The sequence below is a fragment of the Chrysemys picta genome, chromosome 1 (assembly GCF_011386835.1).
Source record: "Chrysemys picta bellii isolate R12L10 chromosome 1, ASM1138683v2, whole genome shotgun sequence".
NCBI lineage: Eukaryota > Metazoa > Chordata > Testudines > Emydidae > Chrysemys > Chrysemys picta.
The window spans coordinates 293802307-293827784 of NC_088791.1; the positions used below are offsets into that span (position 1 = coordinate 293802307).

A 25478-nucleotide genomic window follows, 5' to 3' on the forward strand; every position below is an offset into this window, starting at 1 on the left:
CTCCGCTCACCGACCTGTGAGCCGCACTGCTCCGCTCCGCCCATCCCTTGGGCCGCTCCCACAAGGCTCTGCTCTGCTCGCTGCTCCTCCAGCCGCTCCGCTCGCCCCCGCTAAGCTAAGTTAGCTTAGCAATATAGCTTCAGGCTCCCCCACTAGTTAACACAGCCTCAGTGATCTCAGCTCTTAAATAGCTTTAGCTCTTTTGTGATTTCAGCTCTTAGTGATTTCAGCTAGTAGTAGGGGAGCCCCAGTGCTGGTGCACTATCAGCCCAGAGTGAATTCAGCTCAGCAGTCCGTAACTAGACTCCTAAGGGAATCAAAGTTAGCTCTGACATTCAACAGTGGAGAGAGGAGGAGGTGCAATTGGTGTTTCAGGCCCACAAAAGGGACCCACACCACCAGGTACCAATACCTGCCCCCAACCTCTCTCAATTCACTGGGTTTTGTAACCCATGCCCCTTGACAAGCAAATGCTACTTAGGTAATGGTGAATGACTCACTCAGTCCTTCTGTCATACATCAGTTCCACTGGCCTTGATTCACAGAATCAGGGTAACAAAACTTTATTCTTCCTGCCCCAATAACAGAGAAACTGGGGATCCCACACCAGCCAAAGTAACCACTTTGAGTTGCTGTTGTTTCCTGCCAGGCGAGTGGGTGTGCCTATGCAAACAAGATCAGCCCCTGGAGTTCTTTTCCACACTCGCCATAATTCACCACCAGATGTCAGGGTAGAGCTCATCCTGACTCTGCTTACACATGTCACTATAATATTTTTGGTATTGTGAAAGTTACTAGTGACCCCCCCTTAACAAAGCAGCCTTTATGTCAACCAGAGCCATTAGAAAGAAGCAGACACTTCAAGTACACAGTAGCCTGAATTTTTCAACTGTCTTCCCTTCAAGGCCTTACGGTAGTTGGAGCTGGTCCCAAGCCGGTTTTCACTGACCAGATAGCAAAAGCACGGGTCTGACAAGCACCAATCAAGTGTTAACACTGCAAGGACCTTTGTCTAAATGTGTATAAAAAATCTGTAAAATGTGTGTAAGACAGAGTTTTTGTACTAAGGTGCAAAGCTCTCCTTTCTTCTGCAGAATAAAGCAACTCCTCCTTATCCCTGTCTGGCTGTTATTGGCTCTCAGCTAGGTGGACCCGATATTTCGGTAACAGTTTCTGGCACCCCAGATGGGACTCTCCTAGCTCGGACATTGGACTCCAGACGGCTGCGGCGAATTGGGAATGGCGCCAACGGGGTGTTTCGCCCCTTTTCTCTGCTTCACCGCAGCCCCTGGGGTTCGTGCTCCGATAAGGTGAGTCCTAATAGGATAAGGAGACACTATCTGGTTCTGGTCTGGTTAACCGGTTAATGAATTTCTGTCTTATACATTTGGGCGTTAGGTGTGTGGACGGAACTGAGCCTCTCATTCGTAATTCCTCAGAGTGGAAGCCATTGCGTGCGATGAAGCTCTGAGGTCGAATTGGGATCCTTCTGTCCCGTCCCCTGTAGCAGTCAGTATTAGTAGAAATTCCTGTAATAGGATCCTATTAGGCCATAATTCCCTCTGTTCTCTGTGTAATTCTCTGTTAAGAGTGTCAGCAGGCAAATGGGTGGGTCTCTGGTAATTAGGCCATAATTCCCTCTGTTCTCTGTGTAATTCTCTGTTAGAGTGTCAGCAGGCAGATGGGTGGGTCTCTGGTCTCTGGTCTCTGGTAAAACCCTCTGAGGATAGCCCTTTAGATTATATGTTAAGTAAATGGTCTTTACCCGGTGTTTAAAAAGAAATAGTTACACCTTGTGTAGAAATTGATGTGGCTAGTGTTGTAGAAATTGAATTGTGGAGAGGATGTGCATTTTCCCCAGAACATGTGCAGTGTATATTGTAGCAGAAGTAAAAAAAATGCAAACCTACCAATATAGGTTGTGTTGTCTCTTTCAGATCACTGGGTGTTTGAAAGCAAGAGTTAGAAGTAAAAGGCAATCAAAGTCTGAGAAAGTTAATTGTGTCCTTTTTTTAAAGTAAGAATCTTTAAGCTGTGGATAGCTTTGGATCTAGAAGCAAGCCAGAAAGCATCTGTATTAATGCAATTTTCTAACTAATAAGGTAGAAGCCACTGAAACCTGGGCTGCCTATGAAACAAATAAAGGAAATATGGGGTAATTCCTCTGTTTTGTCTAAAATCAACAAAAGTGTGTGTGTATATAAAAAAAATATTTTAAGCAATGACTGACTACCCAGAAGGGGTAGACCTCTGTTCTTTTGTCTTTCAGATCATCAGAGAAAACGGATGCCAGCTGAATAGCATTCAACGTACCATGCATTCACTGGCACAATAGGAATTATTTTTGTGTTCTATGGTCAAAATTGTTGTTAAAATTTGCATACCAACAGTCTTTGGAAGCAAGGACATGGAAGGTTAACCCACTCCCCATATTGCACATGGGATCCTTCTGGCTACCTCAGATTTCTAGCCAGAGGGCTAGGGAGGGAGGAAAGCTATTGGACACAAGAGGTTGTACCGAGTGGACTCCTCAAAGGTGGGTGTGCTTGTCCTGGTTTGTTGCTCCAAAGCTCTGTAATAAAGTTATTTTACTGGAAGAGTGTACATGGCATACATTAAGTAATAAGACTAATGTACTGTATAATGGCAATGTGTATGTGTTCATTTTTTAAAAAAAGTGTATAAGTAAAAAGTAAAAGTTTCCTTTGTAAGTTAAAAAAAGCCAAATAAATAAATAAATAAATAAGTTAACTAAAAAAAAAATATAGCTAGCAAGCTCAGTCCAAAAATAAGATGCTGGCCCAATCCAAGGACACTGCCCACAGCTAAGACTTGGCTGATAGCCAAGAAAAGGGGGGCCTGAATGTGCCCAAGCAGCTGTAAAATCTGCAAAACACTGCCAGGCATTAATGAAATGTGTAAAGTTTCTTTTCTCACAGATAAAAGAAGAAGTGCTAACCAAAGACTCTAGCAGCCCTGCCATTCATTGAAACAAAAAAACTGAGTCTATGTAAAGTCCATCAACGAAAGACTGCTTTAGCTCCCCACCGGAAAAGCCTTTTCCAAGTGCTGTTAACCACCACCACCACCACTGTGAAGTGCCAAAGACTACCTGCCTGGACCCATGCTTCTCACTGTAAAAAGACCCCTCCACCTCGGGAGGACTCTCCGACTAATAAGCCTATTTCTCCTTCTAGCTCTGTGGTGCCTTCTAGACAGCAAAAAAAAAAAAAAAAAAAAAAAAAGACAAGGTAAAGTGCTAGTAACCTCTCCCTTGTCCACTGACAGACCTACTGTGCCTCTAGATTTTTCTAGAAGAAGCAAAACCATTACAGGGTGATGTGCTAGTAACCTCTCCCCTGTATGATGCTAAACCACACTGTTTCAGGAAAAGAGAAGAAGGAACACTTGCTTCATTGAAACCACAAAGTCCAGAGATTCCTGACTACAAGAGACATTAAAAACTGACCCTAGTAAAAAAACAAAAAATTATACATTGGCAGGAAAAAACTTGTGGGACCCATGCTTGAAAATGTAGTATTAATTAGATTTTAGAGTTTATTCTACAGGCTGCGCCCTGTGTTTTAAATAAGTCCTTCAGCATGTATTGCCCTCCCTAATTGGATTTTAAATGCAAAAGGGGCTGCCATTAAATTAGCACAACAGAGGGCTTGAGTTATTTCCTCTAGAAAGAAAAGTGACTTGACCGGATCCCTTTGGGATGGGGCCAAAAGTGCAGCAGCAGTTTAAAATATTTTTAAAAACCAAGAACATGATAAAAAATTAAAGCACAGCTAACCCAGGTACAGGCTGGAATTGGTAAGTTACATGTTATCTCCGCCCTTAGTTCTATGACCCAGAAGTTGCTGACAAAAATAGTATTGAATATCACTGAGGCTAAAAAAGCATTGCAGTGGGATCTAGCATGCTCAAAAATTCAGGATTTCTTGAATGACCAGCTAATGGCCATTCGGAATGATCTAGAGCATCAGGCTTGGCCCACTGCCCTTACAGACACATCAAGAGTACCATCTGATCTGTGGCCATAGAGACATACTTGGAGACTTTCTGGGTGAAAGTGCAGACATTCTCAGTGCTCCTTCCAAGCATATGGACCGGTTGGGGGGGGGGGGTAGGCTCCCACATACTGAATCCTCCCGGGTCCATGGGGAGGATGCATGTGGAATTAAGTAATTCACTAAGACATCTGCGAAATTAGACTACCTGGTATGCCCAATTAATTTTTAGTCAGTGCTCCTGGAATTACATCTGACATTTAGATGGGGTTAGGGAGTCAATGGACATTTTGGTCATTAGAACCCCCACAGCTTCAGTGTATCCGTAAACTGAAGCCAGGAGAAGTTGTTACTCTTCATAACTATGTTTGCTAAAAGAGTAAAAGACAAAAAACTACCCTGACAGGACACTTATTTTTTCAAGCTAATGATAGCTGTGTGTATGTTAATGACACCATATCGCAAGACATACATTTTAATCTCACTACCACTGCAGGCAACCATATCATTTACTGGCCTGCAAATAAAGTTTTTCAAGTAGCCCTCAAGTTCCAGATACCCTTTAATTAGACTAGTTTAGTATCTAATAAATTTCAGAATTTGTTTTCACTGTTACCAGAAATTCAGAAAATCTCTGAAGTACAAGGGCAAATTCACATGCTTCAAAATATATATCAAGTTAAAAAGTATGCCTGTCATACTGTTTATAAAGTATCTATTTTATGTACTAAGTATAATGTATTGTGCTTTATAATTAAAGCTGTACAACAACCCCATTATAGTATTGCTATAAAAATGTTATTGCTTGTATTGTTATTAGTTAGTTTAAAATTATGTTATTGTTGTAAAAAACGTAATAATAGTAATACCTTTCATGTCCATGCTCATCATGCATTGTCATTACATCCAATCAAAACCCCTAAAGTTAAAGCATCTAATATAAAAAAGTCTGAAGTCCAGGACTTGATGCAAATAAAAATTTAAAAATGTTTGTTGTACTAGTAGTACAAAAAAAAAAGTTGTAAAAGCAAAAAAAAAACTGACCAAAAAAAAATGCAATGCATGACAGTTCGTTAGCAAGAGTTAGGCTAACTGTACCCCTAATAACGTGAAATTTGTACAAGCGAGGAATGTGTAAAGCGAGTAAAAAAAAACTGTGTGAGAAGTTGTTAAGACCTTGTGTAAATAATATAGAATGTAGACTAAGAGTCTACATTAGTAAGCAAAACAAAATATCAGAATAACCTATGTATAAACAGAATGCTGCTGTTGTTTTCCATGCTGTATCTCTTGATCACACCTTTAGTTTTAAAGACCTCCTTCCAGACCTTGGGTCATAGTTTATGGGGCTCTTTCAAACAATTGTTAAATAAATTCTTTTCTTTCTACGTGTTATTTAAACAATAATACAATGTGCCAAATGCCTGTGTAATGCTATAATCAAAAGCTCTGCTGTCCATAAAAAAACCGAGTATCTGTCCCTCCAGCTTAATCAAAAACTGCATAACGGGCCTGACAATTTTTAAATTTGTCAGGCCCAAAGGGGAGACTGTAAAAGTTACTAGTGACCTCCCCTTAACAAAGCAGCCTTTATGTCAACCAGAGCCATTAGAAAAAAGCAGACACTTCAAGTACACAGTAGCCTGAATTTTTCAACTGTCTTCCCTTCAAGGCCTTACGGTAGTTAGAGCTGGTCCCAAGCCGGTTTTCACTGACCAGATAGCAAAAGCACGGGTCTGACAACCACCAATCAAGTGTTAACACTGCAAAGACCTTTGTCTAAATGTGTATAAAAAATCTGTAAAATGTGTGTAAAACAGAGTTTTTGTACTAAAGTGCAAAGCTCTCCTTTCTTCTGCAGAATAAAGCAACTCCTCCTTATCCCTGTCTGGCTGTTATTAGCTCTCAGCTAAGTGGACCCGATATTTCAGTAACAGTATTATTTTGTATTCCAGTCTTGTTATTTCTTAACATTTTGTTTGCCTCTTTTGCTGCACTCTCACCAGCTGTTATCATGGTGTTTTCTACTTTTATTGTAGTTTTATTTTCTGTACTTTTCTTCAGGTACCATACACAATCTGATTGTTGGCTGCAAACCGCTGGAAATGGTTTATTCTTGTGGCCATGCTAATGTACCAGTGAAGTTAAAAATTTCGGAAGGGCTCACAGGAATTATTGGCTCCTATGAAAATGAAAAAGCACTTCCTGTTTTTAGTGATGCCTTTAAAAATATTTCACATGTTTCCGCGCCTCTAAGGCAGATCCTTCCTTATCTCTGTTCCTGTGGCCCCTTCTCTCTTTCAGTAATTTTGAGTTAACTTTCGGTGGCTGTTCTCTTCTTAATTTACTGCCAAACCTCTCTGCAGAACAGGAAGTTATGCTATAGCAGAGAAGACTTCTTTATTTTCTATGCTGCCTTTCCCTCCACTCTGTGTATTTATTTTCTTATTTTGGGCTCCAGCCATTTCTGAGGCTATGTGAAGCTGCATATACATGAACTGATCACTCGCAGATGCACATATGATTACAATGAGTTGCCTGCTGCCCAGAACTGGTATGGCAGGGTTAACACTGCTTCCTGGTTTTGTATTAGGGGCTAGGTCTATACTACCCGCCTGAATCGGCGGGTAGAAATCGACCTCTCGGGGGTCGATTTATCGCGTCCCATCGGGACGCGACAATCGATCCCCGAATCGGCGCTCTTACTCCACCAGCGGAGGTGGTAGTAAGCGCCGCCGACAGAAAGCCGCAGAAGTCGATTTTGCCGCCGTCCTCACAACGGGGTAAGTCGGCTGCGATACATCGAATTCAGCTACGCTATTCACGTAGCTGAATTTGCGTATCTTAAATCGACTCCCCCCTGTAGTGTAGATGTAGTGTAAGAATTAATCATGTTAGTGCCTTTGAGTACCCTTTGAGATTTCCTGTGTACAGTGACAGTATAAGCTCAGGGCCTCAGGAAGAGAAAAGGCGGGTTTCCCCCACTCATGTTTCACCTGGAAGGGGATTTCCATCTTGTACAAATCTACTGCAGGACTTGCAATTATGCAGATATATAAGGCTCATAACAGTATGTCGGTATTTTGTATGATCTCTCATGGGAGCTGCAAAAGGATTGTCCACCTCTGTATGTAAATACTTAAATCTTTGAGCTTATATTTATTTATGGAAACTGTATATACTTTGTATTTTGTAACTGTAAATGCTAACTTCTGGCTCTTTTACACACATAAATATTCCTAAGTTAAGAGTGGTTTCTGCATTTCGATGGCTTTCCGCTTGTTGATATATAGTGATTTATTAAAAGTGTTGTGTGGAACTATAAACACCCTCTGTATTTTTTCTGGAGTTGATGCATGTCTTCACTTAGTAATCTAACATAAGATGTTAAATACTTTCTGGCTTTTTTATCTCTTTTCAAAACTGCACATACCTCTTTACATCTCAAAAAATAAAATAAGAGTGATAGATAAGATCCAAAGGAGGTCAATGTGGAGAAAGTGGCAGTCTTTGCTAGTCCAAAACTGGGAATATATTCAGTTTATTTTCATTTTCAGATTTGAGTTTAATTTTTTGGTAAATTTTCATCATGATATTTTTCTATTCTGACCTGGCTTTTTTCCACCACTTGTGTTTTTTCATTTAATGTTTTTTTCCCTCTCTTCTTTTCCTTTTCCTAGCTGTTCCCACCACTCTTTCCCCTATTTGATCCTCCCCTCCCTTCATTTTATGCTTCCTTTCTTTTCTTTGGATACGGTCTGTGGCATGGGTTCTTCTTATTATCTTATTATACTTACAAGAAGTGGAAGATTGGACAAATGACCAGGGAGGAGTATAAAAATATTGCTCAGGCGTGCAGGAGTGAAATCAGGAAGGCCAAATCACACTTGGAGTTGCAGTTAGCAAGAGATGTTAAGAGTAACAAGAAGGGTTTCTTCAGGTATGTTAGCAACAAGAAGAAAATCAAGGAAAGTGTGGGCCCCTTACTGAATGAGGGAGGCAACCTAGTGACCGAGGATGTGGAAAAAGCTAATGTACTCAATGATTTTTTTGCCTCTGTCTTCACGCACAAGGTCAGCTCCCAGATTGCTGCACTGGGCAGTACAGCATGGGGAGAAGGTGACCAACCCTCTGTGGAGAAAGAAGTGGTTCGGGACTATTTAGAAAAACTGGACGTGCACAAGTCCATGGGGCCGGATGCGCTGCATCCAAGGGTGCTAAAGGAGTTGGCGGGTGAGATTGCAGAGCCATTAGCCATTATTTTTGAAAACTCATGGCGATCAGCGGAGGTACCAGATGACTGGAAAAAGGCTAATGTAGTGCCCATCTTTAAAAAAGGGAAGAAGGAGGATCCGGGGAACTACAGGCCAGTCAGCCTCACCTCAGTCCCTGGAAAAATCATGGAGCAGGTCCTCAAGGAATCAATTATGAAACATTTAGAGGAGAGGAAAGTGATCAGGAACAGTCAGCATGGATTCACGAAGGGGAAGTCGTGCCTGACTAACCTAATTGCCTTCTATGATGAGATAACTGGCTCTGTGGATGAGGGGAAAGCAGTGGATGTGTTATTCCTTGACTTTAGCAAAGCTTTTGATACGGTCTCCCACAGTATTCTTGCCGCCAAGTTAAAGAAGTATGGGCTGGATGAATGGACTGTAAGGTGGATAGAAAGCTGGCTATATCGTCGGGCTCAATGGGTAGTGATCAATGGCTCCATGTCTAGTTGGCAGCCGGTTTCAAGCGGAGTGCCCCAAGGGTCAGTCCTGGGGCCGGTTTTGTTTAATATCTTTATTAATGATCTGGAGGATGGTGTGAACTGCACTCTCAGCAAGTTTGCAGATGACACTAAACTAGGAGGCGTGGTAGATACACTAGAGGGTAGGGATCGGATACAGAGGGACCTAGACAAATTAGAGGATTGGGCCGAAAAAAACCTGATGATGTTCAACAAGGACAAGTGCAGAGTCCTGCACTTAGGTCGGAAGAATCCCATGCACTGCTACAGACTAGGGACCGAATGGCTAGGTAGCAGTTCTGCAGAAAAGGACCTAGGGGTCACAGTGGACGAGAAGCTGGATATGAGTCAACAGTGTGCTCTTGTTGCCAAGAAGGCTAATGGCATTTTGGGCTGTATAAGTAGGGGCATTGCCAGCAGATCGAGGAACGTGATCGTTCCCCTTTATTCGACATTGGTGAGGCCTCATCTGGAATACTGTGTCCAGTTTTGGGCCCCACACTACAAGAGGGATGTGGAAAAATTGGAAAGAGTCCAGCGGAGGGCAACAAAAATGATTAGGGGTCTGGAGCACATGACTTATGAGGAGAGGCTGAGGGAACTGGGATTGTTTAGTCTCCAGAAGAGAAGAATGAGGGGGGATTTGATAGCAGCCTTCAACTCCCTGAAGGGGAGTTCCAAAGAGGATGGAGCTCGGCTGTTCTCAGTGGTGGGAGATGACAGAACAAGGAGCAATGGTCTCAAGTTGCAGTGGGGGAGGTCCAGGTTGGATATCAGGAAAAACTATTTCACTAGGAGGGTGGTGAAACACTGGAATGCGTTACCTAGGGAGGTGGTGGAGTCTCCTTCCTTGGAGGTTTTTAAGGCCCGGCTTGATAAAGCCCTGGCTGGGATGATTTAGCTGGGAATTGGTCCTGCTTTGAGCAGGGGGTTGGACTAGATGACCTCTTGAGGTCCCTTCCAACTCTGATATTCTATGATTCTATGATTCTATCCAGCTTTGTGTACTGAGTGTTTCAGAGGGTTTGCAGAAGAGAGTGAATTTGCAGGATTAGTCTTCAAACCTGCATGGATTTACAAACCTTCATTGTTTACTGCAATGAACTGCTCTCTAATAAACCTTTTCTGATGAAGGAATTGGCAGTTGCACATTCTATGGAGCATTAGGATTTTCAAGCTAAGATATTTCAAACTTTAACAACCATGATACATTATAGAGAACCTAACATACTGCTTTGCTTGTCACACAATGTGCTGTATAGCAGTACCCAGTGTTTTGTGAATATCTCAAGGAGCAGTCATCAAATTCCACTCTAATGTATTTGCAATAAAAATAATGCCAGTGCAACACCGTTGATTTCAATGGAGATATACGATGAAAAACTGGCCAAATGCACTAGTGAATCAGCTTTATTATGTGCATTTGTGCACAGCCTCATAATTGCCCTAGTGGATTTCTTTCTGTACACGCACATCTTAATGACTGTGCTGGTAGATATTTCTCCTTCAACAGGCATCCTCCCTCCCTCATTTCACAGGTGGTGTTTTCTTTAGGAAGGAGGGACGATGTGGGAGTCAGTGACCCCTGCTTGACCTCCCCATCTCATCTGTATGAGGTAAGAGGGAGTTGCAGTTTCCTGTCTTGTCCCAGACAGGTTTCCTTTTGTGGGGTATGATGTTGCCTAGAATTCAACTGGGATCGTCTGATAGGCAGACAGGCCAGGCACTCTCCATTGGGAGCAGCAGGGCAAGGAAGGTGCCTGCTGCAACTGCCACCTTATGATTGCCACTTGTAACTTTAGCTACGTTCTGAGTTCTCTGGTGACAGCTTTTGGGTCTTTGGCCTTGACCTACCTCACTCAGTTTCATTAGCAAGCAGATTTCCCTACTAGGTATCATCAGTTGTATGTAATAATACTCCTAGGGAGATTGAGAGTCATAAATCCTGTGACAGACACTGTCACCAACTGTCAGGTTTTGATCATGAGTCCTAGCTTATTTCAAGTAGACCAGTCAAGTCCTCTGGGTTTGATAGCACGAATGAAATTGTTTATGTATTCTGTACACAAAGAGAAAACAAGCACTTTTAGTCAGGATGACATTAAATTCCATTTGAGGGAAACAACAATAAAGAAGGAACAAACTGGAAGTCCCCATGAGAGAAAGAATGAGTACAGACTGTTTCTCTGTAACACCCTGTGACGATTTGGGGAATCTGTCTACATACAATTTATGAATCCTGTTTCAGATTATGAACTCTGTATGTCTTTACCAAACTGCACACTTCATTTTGATTGTAAGGCTAGTCTGTCTTCTCTGTTGTTTTTTTACTTCCATTTTGGGATGAAATTCCAAGAGGTGATGGCACAGGGCTAGCAATGGAAGGTTAGTCTTCTATTCAAATGGGAAAAACCTGGAAAAAAGAAGGTGGCAAAACCAAGAAAACCCAGTTCTGCCAGGAAACCTAGTATTCTGGCAACAGATCACCTGGTGGTGGACTTTGAACATCTGACAAGGTCACATGACAGAGGAAACTGCAACTTTATAAAGACTCTCAGTAGCCATTTTAGAAAGAGGGGGAAGAGACCAGAAGCAGAAAGCAGTGCTGTGCAAGAACAGAAAGGTGAGGATCCTGGATACGCTAGAGCAGCTTTAGCAACCTTAGGACCCCCATTTTTATTTACATTTTTTGCAGACCCCCCAAGCTCCCTGCTCAGCCCCAGGTGCTGCCACCCACTCTACCCCTTTCCCCAAGGCCCCACCCTGCCCCACCTCTTCTTGCCCCTGCTCCACCTCTTCCTCTCCTCTTCCCCACCCCTTTCTGCCCCCTCCTCCAAGTGTGCCCTGTCACCTCTCCTCTCCTCCCCCTCCCCAGCACCTCCTGCACACCTATGAACAGCTGTTCCATGGTGCGCAGGAGGCACTGGGAGGGAGGGGGAGGAGTTGATCAGCAGGGCCAGCAGCTCCGGACATGATTCCGCCCCCTTCCCCAAGCCTGCCCCGTCCCCGCTCCTCCCCCTCCCTCCCTGAACCTCCTGCACATTGCTGAACAGCTCTTCCCCGTATACAGGAGGTGCTGGGAAGGAGGGGGAGGTCCTGATCAGTGGTGCCCGCAGCCCCCCTTGAGTACCCTTGCAGACCCACAGGGATCCAGGGACCCCAGTTTGAGAAACACTGCTCTAGAGGTCTCTGACCTAAGCCCTAAGAGTGCTGGAGACAGGGAAGGGTATGTAGATATTTCATTGTTTTATCTGAATATTAGATCTCTTGGGCCACCTAAAGTAAAGAGTCACTGTTTTAGAATCCCTTTTGCAAAGTCTTTGCAGTATGTACTTCAACTATCACGTGTTCCTGGAGAGGTCACTGTAAACCAGAGTGTCCACAATGTTGGAGCTCTGGAAATGGGTGTGCTTAAGCAACAGGGATATTTTGGGGCTCAACACAGTCTTGGGGATCTCGGGCAGCTGGCCTGTGAGGTCCCATTTCCATGAAGCGCTAATAGGCAGACAGCCTGTGTCTAAGAATTGTGCCAGAGAGGTGAAGGAAAGAGCAGTGTTGGAGCCTACTCAGATCAAAGGAAGCTTTAGAGTACACAAATCCAGCATGGTGGGATCCAAACACAGCAACTTGGTGAGTGTTCAGTAGGGGGAGTTCCACTAGGACTATGACACACCAGCTTTGAAAAAGGTGACAATGAAAATCAGGAATGTTCTTCATTTGTCATGTGGATTTGGAGCCAGGTTTTAATGTCCTCCAGAACAGGGGTTCTCAACCTTTTTCTTTCTGACCCCCTCCTCCCACCGAACATGCTATAAAAACTCCACGGCCTGCCTGTGTCTCAATAACTAGTTTTTTGCATATAAAAGCCAGGGCCAGTGTTAGGGAGTAGCAAGCAGAGCAATTGCCTGGGGTCCCATGCCACAGGGCCCCTGCAAAGCTACGTTGCTCAGGTTTCAGCTTCAGCTCCGTATGGCAGGGCTGAGGGTCCTGGCCTTCAGCCCCATGTGGCAGGGCTTCAGCTTTCTGCCCTGGGCCCCAGCAAGTCTAATGCTGGCCCGTCTTGATGGACCTCCTGAAACCTGCTCGTGGTCGCCCAGGGGCCCCGAACCCCTGGTTGAGAACCTAGGGTTACCATTCGTCCGGATTTACCCGGACATGTCCTCCTTTTTGTACTAAAAATAGCGTCCGGGGGGAATTTGTAAAGCACTCACAATGTCCGGGATTTCCCCCCCCCCCAGGCAGAGCAGACCGAGCGGCTGGGAGGGCTGCAGGGAAGTCCCGGGCTGGACTCCGGAGCAGCTGTAGAGGAGCCAGATCCGCCCTGCATTCTGAGCAAGTGTATCAGCACAAAGTGCAGCCCTCCCCTTTTGCAACTGGGAGCGGTTTCTGCCATGCAGCGTAGCAAAACAGGAGTGAGCACTTTGTGCTGATACAAGGGCAGCTCTCCCCTGCAGTCCGGTCCGGGCCAGGGACCGGGTTTTGTTGTGCAGGGCCAGGGACCCGGTTTTGTTGTGCTGGGGAGCTCAGCCACGTGTCCGGCTCGCACAGAGCCCAACACCCTGTTCTGAGCAGCAGGGTAAGGGGGCCAGGGGGCAGGAAGGTTCTGGAGGTGGCAGTCAAGAAACGGGGGGGGGGGGGCTTTTTGGGGGGAGTGGAGAAAGTTTTGGGCAGTCAGGGTACAGGTAGGGGGTAGGGTCCTGGGGGGCAGTTGGGGGGGTCTTAGGAGGGGGCAGTTAGGGGACAAGGAACAGGGAATCTTAGGTAGGGGGTGGGGTTCTGGAGGGCAGTTAGGAGCAGGGGTCCCAGGAGGGGGCAGTCAGGGGACAAGGAGCGGGGTGGGGGGCTGAGAGTTCTGGGGGGGAGCTGTCAGGGGGCAGGAGTGGGGAGAGGGATCGGAGCAGTCAGGGGACAGGGAGCAGAGGGGTTTAGATGGGTTGGGAGTTCTGGGGGGGGCTGTCAGGGGGCAGGAGTGCGGAGAGGGATCGGAGCAGTCAGGGGACAGGGAGCAGAGGGGTTTAGATGGGTTGGGAGTTCTGGGGGGGGGCTGTCAGGGGGCAGGAGTGGGGAGAGGGATCGGAGCAGTCAGGGGACAGGGAGCAGAGGGGTTTAGATGGGTTGGGAGTTCTGGGGGGGGGCTGTCAGGGGGTGGGGAGTGGTTGGATGGGGCGTGGGAGTCCCAGGGATCTGTCTGGGGGTGGGGGTGTGGATAAGGGTTGGGGCAGTCAGGGGACAAGAGGCAGGGAGGCTTAGATAGGGAGTGGAGTCCTGGGGGGCAGTTAGGGGCAGGGGTCCCAGGAGGGGGCAGTCAGGGGACAAGGAACGGGGGGAGGGTTGGGGGTTCTGGGGGAGCGGGAAGTGGGAGGGGCAGGGGCTGGGCTAGGGCGGGGCTCCTCCCGTCCTCTTTTTTGCTTGCTGAAATATGGTAACCCTAGAGAACCACTGTTCCAGAGCATACAATTAACAAAGAGGCACCAACTGCTTCATGGAGCTGTACCTCAAGTTCACCCTAGAAGCTGTATTTGGGAGGAAAGGAGCCCAGGTCATTAAAATGCATTTGTGAAAGCCAGATTATATTGTGGGCCATACTTTTAACATCTCAGATCTGGAGAAAGTCAAAAAGAATGAAGTAGGGGGATTTCAACACAAGCAGAACAATTCCCTTCTGTTTTAGATACCTTTTGCTCTGACCACTGGATGCAATGGAAAATATATTTGAAACTACATTACTTTTCAGTATGTTAATTCCTCTAACCACTAAACAACAAATAATAAGTTGTAACTTTGCTTATTTAGACTAACAATGTTCTCTTTTTCTTTGAAGGCATTTTATTCAATATCTGGTACCTTTAGGACTCCTTAAATCAACTGGAAGATGGCAGAAGCAGTATTGATTGATCTGTTCAGTCTACAAATGAACTCACAAAATAATGGCATTCAGAAGTTATTATGTAGCACACTAGAAAGGATTGAAAAAGGCTTCTCTGCCAGTGCTCCATTTGTTTACATAATGTGCTACCAAACTCCAGGAAGCGAAAGGAGCAGTGAACAAGATTCGTTACTTAAAGTAATCAGCAGTTTTCAGACTCTAAAGAAAGGAATTGAGGTTGTGTGCAAGACAAGTACAGCTGCTGCCTTGTACACCATTAAACAAAAACTAGATGAAAAGGATTTAAGCATCATTAAAATCATTTTACCAGTACAAAGGAAAGCCTTAATGGAAGTATTTATAGACCACCTTTTCACTGCTGTTTACCAGTTTCAGTTTGAGGATTTTGGGATGGATTGTGAAGGAAACAACCTCCAACAAATAGCTGAACCTCAGAGCGACATACAAACACTTCCTGCCCATGAGATGGAACTCATCAGGAGTGAGATTCAGACATACTTGGAAAGTCTGCCAGACCTGAAAGGGAAGCTTACCATTCTAAAATCTTCCTTGATCCCAGGTAAACTGGAAAACAGATTTTATGGATTTTTTTAAACCTATTTCATTCCGTTTTCAGTTTACAGATTCTTCTACTTCAGGGGTTAGCAACATGAGGGCCCAGGGGTGAATTTTTCACCCCCAAAATATCTCTCTGCTGCTGTGATATCCCTATAGCCAGCCAGGGGAGAAATCCCCAGTGCAGACATCAGATAAGATAGCCATAGATTGTCCTATGCAGCCCGCCCTTGTAAGTCCAGGCACAGAGGGTATAGAAGGGGCCTAAAGTGGTAGGCCTGTGGCACTCCTGAATAACTTAGATCAGTCCCAATGGATGCCTAAATCACAGTCCAAAATTGGGAAGGAGCAAATGTGGCTTAAAGAATGGCACAACATAGGGTAAGATTCTGTGTGTTCAGTGTTAGTGCTGACGCAGAAAACAGAGACACTGTGTCAGCAGATGGGGTCAGTAGCAATCATTCTTATGGGGAAGAAGCAAAAAGCAAACACCTCTCTGAGTGGAGCCATAGAGCACAATGCTCCCCTTAATCTAACCGCTCTCCATCTCAGCGCTTGTGAGATCTAAGCAGCCAAACGAGGGCTGTGTCGTGCGTTGAAGTTCTGGGTAGGAAGGGGTGGGCAAGGGGTTCCCTGTTTCCTGCTCTGCCAGCACTCACACCTTACATTTAATTAAATCTTTGGATATTGTGTTTTCCTGCACTATTTGAGGGGGGCATCTCACGGTTTAGATAAAAACAACCTACTTACTTTATATTCCGGCTACTTGGAATGACACTCCCCAAATCAAAGAACTGAATTGTTGGAAGATCTCTATCTGGCTATATCCTGTATCTGTTCGGATGTTCAGATAACAAATATGGACTGCTGAAACTATCTTCAAAAACACACCCACTACGTGCCTTAGCCAGTCAGAAAATCAGTTATACCTTACAGTAGTGGTTCAAAGACTTGCTACCTCGTTTTTCTTTAAGTACATTATTCCCAGCTCGAGAAGAGGGATTTTTCAATTTGAGTTTTCCTGGAATTCTTCCTTCGGGGGCAGGAGATTATAGCACAGCGTCCCTTGTGGCAGAGGAGGTAGAGGATGTGGTTGCAGAGAATGCACAGGGAATTCTTTATTCAGGGTGCCTGGTCTCTCACTGTCAGTCAGGTGTACGCACACACACACTTTGTAATTCTCCTTAGCTATCTAGGTCACAGATACAAGCATGGTCTTCACCTAAAACTTATATATAGCCGACCTAGCTATATCACTCACGGGTGCAAAAAATTCACTCCTGTGGGGGAAGTAAGTAAGCCAACCTAAGCCCCGATATTGGCACTGCTAGGTTGATGGAAGAATGCGTCTGTTGATCTAGCTAGCACCTCTTGAGGGGGTGGATTAACTACAACGATGGAAAAACTCCTAGTGTCACCATAGCACATCTGCAGCACCATAGATGTGTCGCTGTGGCGTCTGTAGTGTAGACACACCCACAGTCCAGTGGCATAGATAGGAGTGGAAATTTGGGTGGGCCCCAATTTTCAGGTGGATGGGCAATGACAGACAGTTCTAGCTCAGCTTCTCCCCGAACGCTACACCCTCTTCCTAGTCCTGGTGTCCCCAGACATCGGACTTCACCTGGCAAGCTGGGCACGTGCATGGAGCGGCTCAGAAAATGGCCAGGCAGAGCTGCCAGAGCATAGCTTTCTGAAGGGCGGGCACATAGCTCCATCCTGGATTTCAGGTGCCCGAGTGATGCTCTGGGTTGCTGTGGCAGCACTATACCCCAGCTCAGATTTGGGTGGACCTGGATGCTAAGTGTGTGGGCCGTGGCCATGCCCCTGCCATAGCCTCTGCTGCAGATTGTCACCACGTATGTGCATCTAAATCCTGGATTGGGTGAAGCAATCATGGAATGGATTTTTATTACAGCACAAGGAATGGGTCTCCCTGCACATATCCACCTAGCAGAAGATTGGTTCTGCCTAAACCTGCAGTTCTTTAGAGATCTCCAGTGGAGGGAAGCACCATTTTCCCCAAAATCCCTTGCCACTGCCCTGCTGCTCAGCTCCCCACCATGGCTTCTGTGGTTCCTGGACAGTATTTCACCTGTTGGAGCTGTGTGCCAGGGACCCCTCCACTGCAGGTGCTCCTAGAAGGAGGAGTTGCTAGAGACTTGGACACCAGTAATTTGCTTGGGTTTACCCTGGAAGTTGGAAGAGGGTAATATTAGATCTAGCAGAGAAGCTGCTGACTCACATCCCGTGACCTGGAGCTCTGTGGATTCGAGGGGTAATGTGGTCACAGGGAACGTGCCCCTGTCCTGGCTCTTACTCACTCCACGCTTTTACCCTGGCAAGAGTCACAGTTTTTCTCACTTGCTCGCCAGAAGGAGAAGGGAGCATGGGATCCTTGTTTTTAAATGTCATCATTAAATAAGCATCAGCCATCCAACAATCTGACTGGCTGATACCAATTTCACTTGGCAGAATCTGGTATAATTTTCAGGTTTCTCATTTGTTTCAAACAAATTCTCTCTTCACCAGGTCACATCTTCCTACACGGGTTCACCACAAGGACAGGTGGGATCTCTTATATACCAACGCTCAGCTCCTTAAACCTCTTCAGCAGTTCCAAGCGAAGAGATCCAAAGGATGTGGTTAAAGAAAACCTACGCAGGTTAGCTAATGCTGCAGGTTTTGACCCAGAGACATTTCACCGTGTGAAGGTATGTTATCAGATAGCAGTGCACTCCTATACTAACTAATCAGAGCTTGCGTTGCGTAGCAGTGAATGTTTTGTTTTTTTTAACTATGCATTAGTCTCTTTCCTAGCAAGAGATTATAAGTGGTAGGACAACTTTTTAAGACAGTTATTGTGGCAGTTAATCGTGATGAAACTGTCATCAGAGCTGTCAACACGCTTGGTACTATATAGAGAGGAAGACTCAGTCCCTCTCCCAAGAAGTTTGTTCTAATAGATCATACAGTTAGTTCAGTGACATAATACCCTATATGACCAGATAAAGATCCAAAATCAAAGTGGTGCAGATATCTTTTTATTTAAAAAATTCATTTCTTTCTCAGACGGATGGGGTTGCACACCAGAGGTGTGTTTTAAGAAGGGATCTGAAGGCAAAGACAGTGGTTGTTTGTTGAACAAGGAGAGGGATGGAGTACTAAACATAAGGGTTGGCCTGAAGAGGGTGTGAACAAGAGAGCTGGAGAAAGGGTATTCAGCAAAGTATGAATTAATTTTTTTTTCACTGCCTCATAACTGTGCTTCATCTGTCTTTGTACTGACAGGTCAATCATGCCAGTGATGTTTGGATTATGGGAAAGCCCCAGCCTGACAGCTATGATGGAATAGTAACGAATCAGAAAGATGTTACAATAGCAGCTCCCAGCGCTGACTGCATACCTGTGCTTTTTGCTGATCCTGTCAAAAAAGCCTGTGGAGCTGCTCATTCTGGTAAGAGCATCTAGTATTCAGTTCACATAATGAAAGTAATATAATACTAGGAGAGTACTGGGAATGGATCCCTTGAATGCTAAACGGGATTAATAATCAAGTAGTAAGGTTGGGTTTAGTGAGAGCCAGTGAGTGAAGGATTCCAGGCTGAATCCCTTAACTCTTCCTTTCCAGGCTTCCTAATATAGTTCTTTTTCAAAGATGTAGAAATCTTCTGAAGAGCATGTAATAGTTAGCTGGATTCCAGTCAAACACACTTGCAACTTTACCTGTTTCTAACAAGGTTTGTGTTTGTCAATTGCCCAGTTTTTGGTGTGAGCATCAAACATTTCAATCAGATTGTGCCGGAGGTCTGTGGATCTAACAGCTCTTAGGAGGCCCATCCGAGTGGAGCTTCCCTCTGCAGGCTTTATACATACAGGAAGGATGTATGTGTGTAGGGAGCTACACCGGGTGTGCGTGTGTTATGCGTGGGGGAAGTGAGTGGTGATGGGAACGAAGCAAATTGACAATTTTAAGCACATTGATAATTTTAAGAGGTTGAAGTTTCATATCTCGAAATGTTAAGTGTTCAAAGTTTAATGTGGATAAGAGTTTGTGCATGCTCTGTCCCTTTCTATGTTCCCCTTTCAGTTACCTGCTCCCTCCTTCTCTGACCTCCAAGCTGCTCCACCCTGTCCATTCTCTGCCAGTCTCCTGTGCCCTCTCCATGCACCCCCTCCATCTGTTTCACCCTCCCATTCCAAGACCAGGTAGCATGTCACCCAATCCCCTCTCTCCAATCCACATGCTTTGTATACTACCATGTCCCTGACCAGTCACATATTCTCTCCCCCATTTTTTTCATAGAAAATGTTATTTCCCTTCTCTTTAAATAATATTTTTCCACAGTGCTGTCATGTGAGATTGTAAAGAAACTTTTACAGTATTTAACCCATGAGATATTTCAGCACAGAGAGAACAGTGAGGTGTAATTGAATGGTATAAAATCAGGGATGGCAGCAAGGCATTCCTGAGTTCTAAGCCCACTTGTAATATTGACTTCCTCTGCCCTTGGGCAATTAAAGGTTCCATTCTTCTTCAGTTTCCCCATCTCTAAAATGGTAATACGGCTACTTCATAAGAATGCTCTGAGGACTGTTAATGTTTGCTAAAAGCTAATTATTCCTCCATGTATTGGGCTTGTAGATCCTTAATAATAATAATAATAATAATTAATTTTCTGTAACCATTCAATTTAAAAATAATCTTGCAGTATTTTTTCCCCTTATGTTTTTTCCTAGGATGGAAAGGCACTTTGTTAGGAGTTGCTATGGCTACAGTAAATGCTATGATAACCGAATATGGCTGTAATGTTAAGGATATACTTGTGGTGCTGGGCCCATCTGTTGGACCGTGCTGTTTTACACTTCCTCAGGAATCAGCAAAGGAATTTTACAATCTTGATCCAAAATGTGTCAGACAGTTTGAATCTCCAACTCCCTATGTTGATATTAGAAGGGCAACACGGTAAGTCTGATGTGTGTTTTTCTATGCTATAGTTTGTTGTGCTAAGCAGCCTAGGGATGAGGACATAAGACTGAATCAGAAGAAATTTAGGTTCTAGTCCCAGTTATAGTCACTGATATGGAGTGTGATCCTGCTGGGTAGGAGTTGAGGTCCCTCAGAATTTCATGGGAGCATTGCAGTATCAAGCCCTTAATGAATGAACCTAGGGATGATATTTGCTCACCTTGTGTACCGCTCAATCCCACTTGAAAAACTGGGTGGGATGGACACAAAAAATATCCCCACTGCCTCCAAGAACACCATATACTGAACTTTGCTTTCCTGGATAACAACATTACAAGTTTTGTTATGCTTTGCATGTGTTGCCAAAGTATGGAGTTTCCTCTAATAGCAAGTCAGGATAGAACCAACTCTTCTAGTTTCAAATGTTGCTATATTTCAGCTATTTTATGCCTTAAGAGTAGCTTCTTTGTTCTATATACATGTTCAAGCTTAAGTATGTGTCCTAAAGACTGAGCAAACCCACTTATTTTAATCTAAAGAAAAAATGGTATTAACACAGTTTGTCTTGCACTATTGCAATAGCAGTAACACACTGGCTTAAGGAACGTGCCATTTGATAAAATGTTCCATCTTTTCTTTTTCTTCCTTTCTTTAAGAATTCTTGTAGAGACTGGAGGGATTCTGCCTCAGAACATACAGGATGTTTCTGTCCCTGACCACAACCAAAGTCTCACTTTCTGCACAGCATGCCACCCTGATACATTTTACTCTCACAGTCGAGATGGCACTAACTTTGGCATACAGTTTGGCTTCATATCGATCAGAGACTGAGGTAGCGTCTCTTATCCTTGGGTAGTAACTGGGCAATAACTGTTAGCATTGCCTGACATCTTACTCTCCTGATAGTAGGCCTCTCCTCTTTCCTTCACCTGATAAGTTCTGAGGAAGAAGTGGACTTATCATAGGGATTTGTACCTGTTGGGATGCCTTGTTCCCCTGTGGGAGGCGAGACCAGCAGCAGCCACGTAGACCTCGATAAAGCTCAAACTTTCTTATTCTCCCATACTGCTTGGTCTTAGTAGCCAATGCTGTCTTACCAGCTTGAGCTTACTCTAGACACTATCTTCTCTGCTTCATCTAAACTCAAGAACCTAGTTACATCAAAAAGAAACCTGTTTTAACCACCTTATCTGTTCTGCTAGTTGTTAGTTAAAACTAACTATGCACCCTTCTTATGCTCCTACTGAAAATGTGCGTCTGGACATTCTGGATTCACAATAGACATTATTGATCATCATATACGAATGAAAAGAGTCTCCCAGTACTGTAGTCATTTATCTGCCAGGTCCATTACTAGGAGGACTGTAACCTGCAGCGTTCTCTGGCTTAAGTCTTAGGGGAAGTGTCTGGAAAATATTTTCTATTTTTCAACCAATCCCTATTTTTCAAGCAGTCCCTTGCACCGTCCAGGATAAATTTTGCCCACAAGGGGTCAGAGCTCACTCACTCGGCCTTTCCATCTCTTTAGCCAGGATAATACTTTGTCGGAGCAGATCTGTGTAGCTGAAGTTTCATGTTCCAAAGCTACTTTTATAAGACACTGTAAAGTAGACACTTATTATGACTTTGCCAATAGCTCTTCGGCCAAGTCATTCTGGCAGCTGTGCTTGAAAAGTAATCTTTTCTTCTTGTGGGGCTGCTATTCAGTTCCTAGCAAATTAGAGACTTTCCTTGTCCACTTGGAAATAGATATATTTTTTTAAATCTGTGTCTTTTTTTGTAAATGGACTTTATGGACAAGGTCAGGATCTGCTGAAACTATTCTTTAGCTATAATCTCGGCTTCTGGCTGTAGCTTTAGTGCTGTAGCATTTGCAGTTGGGAGGTTTAAGATCATTCTGCAGTTCCACCAGGTCACTCATGCCTGTTCAAGTGTGACGTTAGAGACTTACGTTGTCTGTTGGAAAAATTACCATTTATAGGTAAGAAAGTTATCCAAGTCACAGAACAAGTGCAAAATGAGCAGTTCCACTGAAAACTTGCTCCCACTGAGCCTCACAAGCCATTGGTACCATCGTTGTTCATTAGTTCTATTACACTACATTACTTAGACTATAGTTCAGAGCAGGGACCAGCTTTTTGGGGTGTTTTTACAGCACCTAGCACAATGGTGCTGCCACCATACAATAAATAAATAATAATTGAGCGATCCCAGCCAAGTCAGCGTCCCATTGCACTAGGCACTATATAACAAATATATTTACATATAATCAAATACAGTCCCTGCTCCAAAGGGATTATAATCTTAGTTTAAAACAAGACATAAAAGGTGCAGGGAGGACTGGATAACAATAGTCTGAGCATGTCCTTTCACAGCTGTGTGCACAGTTTGTAAGCGTAGAGTTTTTTGCTGCTGTTTGTATTAATAAACAGATCAGTAGTAGCAGCCGAGGCTCACCACCTCTAGGGGAACTTTTAACATGTTTCATAAATTATTCTGACATACTTGTTTAATGACCCTTCCCACCCATTAACTTCTAGTGTGAATTTATAACATTTCTCTGAGCTATTATCAAGTTAGTAAATGGTATTATTAATTATTACTGGGATGGGCTGTGAGGAGCATGTGAGTATATTATCATACTGAATACTGTCTTCAGTAAAGATACAGTATAATTAACATTCAGTGCAGTTGTAAATTCTGGACAGAGCTTTCATTTGCATTGATATATTCCAATTATTGAACAGACTGAGGAATGAATGATCAAGTATTATATTAGAACAGCGCTGCTTCAGCATTGGGCGGTAACCTTCAGGTCTCTGAGGTGGGTGTGTCGATTTTCCTGTGTGTCTTCTGTTCAGAGCTCGAGAGGTGTAATAAGCTCAAGTCCTCTGTGGATTGAGCAGAGAGTAGCGCATGTAATACACGCTGACTGGTGTAATGCACATTGACATATGCACCAAAAATTACAACCACTAAAATGCCGGAAGGGTTTCACCTTTCCCAGACAGCACTATATTTCGCACAATGGGTCATTTCTCCCTTTAATTTTTTTTCTTCTTGTGCTTATCTTCTGCTATCTTTTCGTATGGTGAAATTCACAAATGCCACAAAAAGCCCCTGTAAATGGAATAAGAGAGCTTCATATGACTGTCCGGAGCAGGTGTTTAAGGAGACAGACTCTACCCTGTGGGGATGCAGTGCAGCCTTTGCACAGTCTGTCTTTCTATGCAGCAGTCCTTTGACAGGAACCATGTGCGGAGCAATTTGTGCTCTCTCACACATAGCCCCAGCAGTCCCCTCTAAAATAGCACAGTGCCAGCATAGAGTCTACCTCCTGAGCACAGGATCTTTGTAAGGGTCCACCAAGCCATACCCCATATGATGGTTTCACAATGGTCCCACTTTATCAGCCTATATAGCAAACAAGTCAACATTCCTAGATTCAGTCTATGCTGTCCTCATTTCACTTCATGGATCAGTTGCTGTTGAGTAGTGCAATGAGAGAGATGAACTGCATTCACTTATCCTGAGGCTGCGTGCATTAGAATCATGTGTGCCCTGATTTTGTCCTTTGAGTCCCATAGTCCTTCATGAACTTGGGTCTCTTGTGTGACAACGTAACAGTACGCTACATTGATGGCCTTCCTAAATTCTACATGTGACAGGAAAAATAATGTCTTGCTTTGCTGGAAGGGACACCTGCCTCCAAAGAATCCTGGCAACCCAAGTGTAATACAGTTTAACTGACTTCTTGTACTTTCCATTTCCAGCAGACATTTACCAGAGTTTTCCAATGAGTGAATAATTTAGGCATTCATTTGAAGTATTTAATTTAAGAATAATTTTAGGCATGTGTATCAAATGCACTCAGGATGTTATAAATTATTATACAGTACTGCACATTTTTGTAACACTAAAAGGTTTCATTTGCTTGCTTTCCCTTTAATATGCAATTTACATTTCTTGGTGCTGCTAGAAAGCATAATTATGTGTTTCCTAATGTCACTCTGAGAAGAATAGGGAGTTAGCCTTTAAAGTGATCTTTCATTACCAAATGTTTAATTTACAGTAGTATCACGTGTTACAGATATTTTGCTGAATCTATTTGCGTGAGTTCTCTCCCTGTAATCCATTCAAAAGAGACCCCAAGAAGAATTTCAGAGGCTTGATCTATCAATAGCAATGTGGCTGAAATATCTATATTCCACTTTTACAAATGTGACATCATATCTCTAAGGCAACCTGTATTCTGGCAATCATGGGAACAAGGATGCTGCATAGATTTCCATTTGATTCCTGAAACATAAGAGATCTGAGACAAAATCAATATGGACTGTGCTAAACTATTAGGTATAATTAATTGTGAAAATGAATCCTAAGGGACTGTTTCCTTTATTCTACTGCAAATGTAATTCAGAGCTAGTAAATGTTGAATGAGATTGTTTTTCTAACAGTGTCATCTCTACATTTAGCATAGGACTGAATGACAGTAATGACTTATAATCATTTGACATCCTTTATTTTGAAAGCAGGGAACCTAACATAGTACTTGAACATGTCTCTTTTATAATGTGGGCTCTAAGAATTCTTTACATTTAAATATGCACCATTTATTTTTTCTCATGTGATATAATGCCTTTGGGCAGCGTTGCAAAATTTTGCTTTGGTGTTTAGTTAAAACAAATGTAATACGTCATTGCCAATGGTACTATAGAAACCTGAGATAAGTGCTTCAGTGCTTCCCTTGGAGGCACTAAGCTCCATCTTAAAGGGACTCTCATAGATGTTGTCATCACTGTGTAATGAAAATATTTTGTTGTTTTTATCTGAAAGACCCTGGGCCTGATTCCCCTAAACTGATATAAATCACAAGTAACTCAGTTAAAGTCAACATTGTAAAACCCAGTGTGATGGGAGAATCAGGCCTCATGAATGTTTTTAGTTACAATGCTTTTGTCAATGCTTTATATAATCTGTATTAAAATGATTATATGGATAATTGTGTCTCAGTTCCTTCTCTAGGAAATTGTGGTAGAAAGCTTTACGAGAGTTTCAGGAGTTCATCTGACTTAGGCAAGCCACCATAGGCTCATGGATATTTATTTCCAAATCTGCATTTATATTGTGTGCAGTCCCTTTGGCTGGTACTACACTGAGATATTTCTCAAATTTTCCCACCATTGCAATATTATAGCTACAACTACATCAGTGCTAGCCATGGGGGGAAGACTAACATAGACTGGCTATTGGTGTTTATATTGTCTAACCCTGCTTAGAACAAGCATAAATGAGACAGATGTAAAAATACCATAT

At 43.6% G+C, this 25478-nt stretch overlaps 1 protein-coding gene across 6 annotated transcripts in view; it reads left to right on the forward strand.

The window, feature by feature from the left end:
• Window positions 1-25144, forward strand: part of LOC101935084 (purine nucleoside phosphorylase LACC1-like) — a 37215-nt gene extending 12071 nt beyond the window's left edge. Inside the window, exons 2-7 of one of the 6 annotated variants that reach the window (XM_065581214.1) lie at window positions 1938-7143; window positions 14573-15197; window positions 17726-17907; window positions 18485-18650; window positions 19934-20159; window positions 20819-25144. In XM_065581214.1, the coding sequence (XP_065437286.1) occupies window positions 14624-15197; window positions 17726-17907; window positions 18485-18650; window positions 19934-20159; window positions 20819-20993 (1323 nt within the window). In that variant the 5' untranslated portion in view covers window positions 1938-7143; window positions 14573-14623 and the 3' untranslated portion in view covers window positions 20994-25144. Of the gene's footprint in view, window positions 1-764; window positions 7144-10814; window positions 11375-14572; window positions 15198-17725; window positions 17908-18484; window positions 18651-19933; window positions 20160-20818 lie in introns of those variants that run through there. The other 5 variants (XM_065581213.1, XM_065581212.1, XM_065581211.1 and 2 more) reach the window with 5 other exon arrangements.
• Window positions 25145-25478: the final 334 nt, after the last annotated feature.